At 39.0% G+C, this 5,224-nt stretch overlaps 1 protein-coding gene across 1 annotated transcript; it reads left to right on the top strand.

Annotated features, from left to right (window-relative positions):
- Positions 1 to 255: 255 nt before the first annotated feature.
- LOC143661063 (cullin-2-like) lies at positions 256 to 2,579 on the top strand. The gene is given in 6 exon segments (XM_077134689.1): positions 256 to 439; positions 442 to 571; positions 849 to 1,266; positions 1,268 to 1,337; positions 1,340 to 2,302; positions 2,305 to 2,579. Coding segments are annotated over 6 exon segments (2,040 nt in total).
- Positions 2,580 to 5,224: the final 2,645 nt, after the last annotated feature.

Raw genomic sequence — 5,224 nt, 5'->3', positions numbered from 1 at the left:
TTTTCAACATGTCCCATCCTCCCCCCACCCCACCCCCACCCCTGCGTCTCGTGGGCAGGTGGCTGCAGCCGCACAGCAATGGCAGCGCTGTGAGCTGGGGAAACACCAGCTGACAGCCGCCGCCTCCACACCACCACAGACACCCACCTGCATTGCCGGGGTTTCGTCCTTCACTCCTTTGGGCTGCCTCCCCCTCCCCTTCTCCCCTGCCCCTTGTCCGGCTTCTGCAGAAGATTTCAATGCTAAACTTGCACAATGTCTTTGAAACCAAGAGTAGTAGATTTTGATGAAACATGGAATCAACTTTTAACGACAATCAAAGCAGTTGTCATGTTGGAATATGTTGAAAGAGCGACATGGAATGATCGCTTCTCAGATATTTATGCTTTATGTGTGGCCTATCCTGAACCCCTTGGAGAAAGACCTTACAAAGAAACTAAATTTTTTTAGAAAATCATGTAGGGCATTTACATAAGAGAGTTCTGGAAGCTGAAGAACAAGTACTTGTTATGTATCATAGGTATTGGGAAGAACATAGCAAAGGGGCAGACTATATGGACTGCTTATATAGCTTTACACATCTTTTTAGACCCTGCTGACACCCATGAAGTGAAGTACTCTAGATATTTGCTGGAAAACAAACAGCTGGTTGAAATTCAGTATCTCAACACACAGTTTATTAAAAAGAATAAGTAGACAGAAGCTGACCTTCAGTACGGCTGTGGTGGTGTAGATATGAAGGAGCCACTTATGGAAATAGGAGAGCTAGCATTGGATATGTGGAGGAAATTGATGGTTGAGCCACTTCAGACCATCCTTATTCGAATGTTGCTCCATGAAATAAAAAATGATCATGGTGGAGAAGACCCAAACCAAAAAGTAATCCACGGGGTTATTAACTCCTTTGTTCATGTTGAACAGTATAAGAAAAAATTTCCCTTAAAGTTTTATCAGGAAATCTTTGAGTCTCCCTTTCTAACTGAAACAGGAGAGAATTACAAACAAGAAGCTTCAAATTTATTACAAGAATCAAACTGTTCACAGTATATGGAAAAGGTTCTAGGTAGGTTAAAAGATGAAGAAATTCAATGTCGAAAATACCTAAATCCAAGTTCATATACTAAAGTGATTCATGAATGTCAGCAAAGAATGGTAGCAGACCACTTACAGTTCTTACATGCAGAATGTCATAACATCATTTGGCAAGAGAAAAAAAATGACATGGCAAATATGTATATCTTACTGTGTGCTGTGTCCACTGGTTTACCCTCATATGATTCCAGAGCTGCAAAATCATATCCATGATGAGGGCCTTAGAGCAACCAGTAATCTTACTCAGGAAATATGCCAACACTATTTGTGGAGTCAGCTTTGGAAGTACTTGGTAAATTTGTTCAACTTATCAACACTGTTTTGAATGGTGATAAGCACTTTACGAGTGCACTGGATAAGGCACTTACATCAGTAGTAAATTACAGAGAACCCAAGTCTGTTTGCAAGGCACCTGAACTGCTTCTTAAGTACTGTGACAACTTATTAAAGAAATCAGTAAAAGGGATGACTGAGAATGAAGTAGAGGACAAACTCACGAGCTTCATTACTGTTTTCAAACATATTGATGATAAGGACATGTTTCAAAAGTTCTACACAAGAAGGCTGGCAAAACGTTTAATTCATGGGTTATCTATATCTATGGATTCTGAAGAAGCCATGATCAATAAATTAAAGCAAGATTGTGGTTATGCATTTACCAGCAAGCTACATCGGATGTACACAGATGTGAGTGTCAGCACTGATCTCAACAATAAGTTCAACAATTTTATCAAAAACCAAGATACAGTAATAGATTTGGGAATTAATTTTCAAATATATGTTCTACAGGCTGTTGCATGGCCTCTTACTCAGGCTCCTTCAACTACATTTGCAATTCCTCAGGAATTGGAAAAAAGTGTACAGATGTTCAAATTATTTTACAGCCAGCATTTCAGTGGAAGGAAATTTACATGGTTACATTATCTTTGTACAAGTGAAGTAAAAATGAACTATTTTGGCAAACCTTATGTAGCCATGGTTACTATATCCCAGATGGCAGTTCTTCTTGCCTTTAACAACAGTGAAACTGCCAGCTATAAAGAGCTTCAAGACCGCACCCAAATGAATGAAAAGGAACTAACAAAAACAATCGAGTCATTACTTGATGTAAAAATGATTAACCATGATTCAGAAAAGGAAGACATTGATGCAGAATCTTCATTTTCATTAAATATGAACTTCAGCAGTAAAAGAACAAAATTTAAAATTACATATCAATGCAGAAAGACATGCCACAGAAAGTGGAGCAGACTAGAAGTGCTGTAGATGAGGACTGGAAAATGTACCTTCAAGCTGCTATAGTTCATATCGTGAAAGCACGAAAAGTACTTCGGCATAATGCACTTATTCAAGAGGTGATTCGTCAGTCAAGAGCCAGGTTTAATCCAAGTATCAGCATGATGAAGAAGTGGATTGAAGTTCTGATAGACAAATAGTACATTGAACGCAGCCAATCGTCAGCAGATGAATACAGTCACGTAGCGTGATGTTGCTGTCCTCCGAGTGTGGATGTAAGAAGATCACTGCCGTCACCATTCGGTGTGTTCCTGTGGGAAAAAGCAGGCCTGTGCCTCCATAATTTGGTTATTTGGCAGCCCCTGTTTTTCTGCTGTTTACAACATCACCAGTGCCACGTCATGAACACCAAAGAAAATGCTTCTGGATAATTTTAAACTCATGTCATTATGAAATTTCTTAAAACTTTATTAAAAGAATGAGTGGAGTATTGCTGAAATGTGGGCATTTGGTTGGGTACCATGCTTTTTCTCCCCCTCATGTTTGCAGTTGATGTGTTTTATGGTTTTTTTAATAATGTGTCTTAAAGGACAAAATGAGAAAAACCTTAATATTGTAATATGACAGATAACCTAATAATTGTATCTACATTAAAACTACAAACATGATATTGCTGCTTGTCAAATAAAAAAAAAAAACAAAGAAAATTTTCAACATGTCTTGATAGCTCATTTAAACAAACCAAATTTATGGAGTCCAGAATGGGAACGAGGGCTTATAATTTATATAGCTTAAAGTAAAACCCAGATACAACCCAGAGAATTTTAGGCAGATAATTAAAAAGTATAGACAAAATCCCTTGAGGAACTAGAGGGAAAAAATAGTATTATACTTTCCTACCTGGGAAACCCCCAATACTCTCTCAGACATTAGGGACTGCCAAGTTAATAGTCCAAACCCTTGATCTAGAGGCTTGCTTTTATGGAACTTATTTCTGTAGCAGAAAAGCTAACCCACCTATAATTATGACTGAGTTACTTCCAGACAACCTCTTTTGTTTCTCATATATGGCCTCTTTTCTCTAAACCCAGTTCTGCAAGGAAAACCATTACCCACCTCCCTACATGGGACATGACATCCGGGGTGAAAGTATCCCTGGCAATGTTGGATACGACTCCCAGGGATGAAACTGGCCCTGGCACCTTGGGATCAATAATGCCTTCCTGACCAAAAGGGGGGAAAGAAAGGTGACAAAATTAGGCATTGGTGGCCAAGAGAGTCAAATAGAGTTGAAAGTCTATTCTGGAGGCTACTCCTATGCAAGCTTCAGCTAGATATTACAAATTGCCATGGTTTGTCAAACCCCAACCAAAACATTCCAATGATTAGTGTTAACCACTCTTTAGTTAACACTAAAGAACACCTAGGACCCTATCTGGGATTCTACAAAAGTTTCACAAACTAAGTTTACTTTCCAGAAACCTATAACCTCCATATGGGAGGTGTTCTAGTTTGCTAGCTGCCAGAATGCAAAATACCAGAAACAGAATGGAATTTAAAAGGGGGAATTTAATGAATTGCTAGTTTGCAATTCTAAGGCCGAGAAAATATCCCAGTTAAAGCAAGTCTATAGAAATGTCCCATCAAAGGCATTTAGGGAAATATACCTTGGTTCAAGAAGGCTGATGAAGTTCAGGGTTTCTCTCTCAAGTGAGAAGGCACATGGTGAACACAGTCAGGGTTTCTCTCTCATCTGGAAAGGCACTTGTGAACTCAGCATCATCTGCTAGCTTCTTCTCCTGGCTTCCTGTTTCATGAAGCTCCCCAGGAGGCATTTTCCTTCTTCATCTCCAAAGGTTGCTGGCTGGTGGACTCTGCTTCTGGTGGCTATGTCATTCTGCTTTACTCTCTCTGAATCTCCCATTCTCCAAAATGTTTCCTTTTTTATAGGTCTCCCATAAACTAATCAAGACCCATCCAAATGGGTGGAGACATGTCATCACCTAATCCAGTTTAACAACCACTCTTGACTAAATCACATCATCCAGGGAGATGATCTGATTACAGTTTCAAGCAAACAGTATTGAATAGGGATTATTCTACCATTATGAAATGGTAGAATTTTCATAACACATGACTTTTCTAGGGAGCATACATCCTTTTAAACAAGCACAGGAGGTTATATGCAGATGAATATGACTGCTGAATCGTTATATTGATATTTCTTTTAGTCTCCTGTGTCTTGAAATTGTGGAGCTGAAACTCATACCAAACTCTGAAATGTGTTCTATAACTATTCATTATAATGTACTTTGAAATAAATTGATTTCTGTACATATGTCACATTTCACAACTTTAAAATGTTTGGAAAAATAAAAAAGAAAGAAAGAAAAGAGTATTAGCAGCTTGGGTGAATTTCATCTGTGAGAATCGCCTACTCTTGCCCCAAGGATAAAGCATGCCAGATACTCAGTTTAACATTCAGGTCACTACACTGTTTTCTTTCTTTATATTTAAAGGTTTCTTAATTCCATCCACTCTCTTAATCCCACCCACTCTGACCAAGGACCACTACACTGTAACTATAATTGAAACATTCTTTTGAGCCTCCTAGTAGGCAATTTTCCTACAGAGGCATCCAGTGGAGACAACTTCAAAGAAGTCTCCCATTCAGTTTATAAACAGAGTAATGCACCCATGTCCAAATTGGACAACTGACACTCATGGATGATTTCTGATCAATCCCTGATCTTCAGCCCATCTCATTTTCATAAGAACACCTAAACATTTCCCTCTGCTCCTTCCTTCTTTAAGAAGGGTCTGTGGTAGTTAGAGTCAGGTGTCAATTTGGCCAGGTGAAGGTGCCAAGTTCTATTGCTGTGGACATGAGCCAATG

The sequence above is a fragment of the Tamandua tetradactyla genome, chromosome 2 (assembly GCF_023851605.1).
Source record: "Tamandua tetradactyla isolate mTamTet1 chromosome 2, mTamTet1.pri, whole genome shotgun sequence".
In the NCBI taxonomy this organism is placed as follows: domain Eukaryota; kingdom Metazoa; phylum Chordata; class Mammalia; order Pilosa; family Myrmecophagidae; genus Tamandua; species Tamandua tetradactyla.
This window is presented reverse-complemented; position numbering and strand designations above follow the sequence as displayed.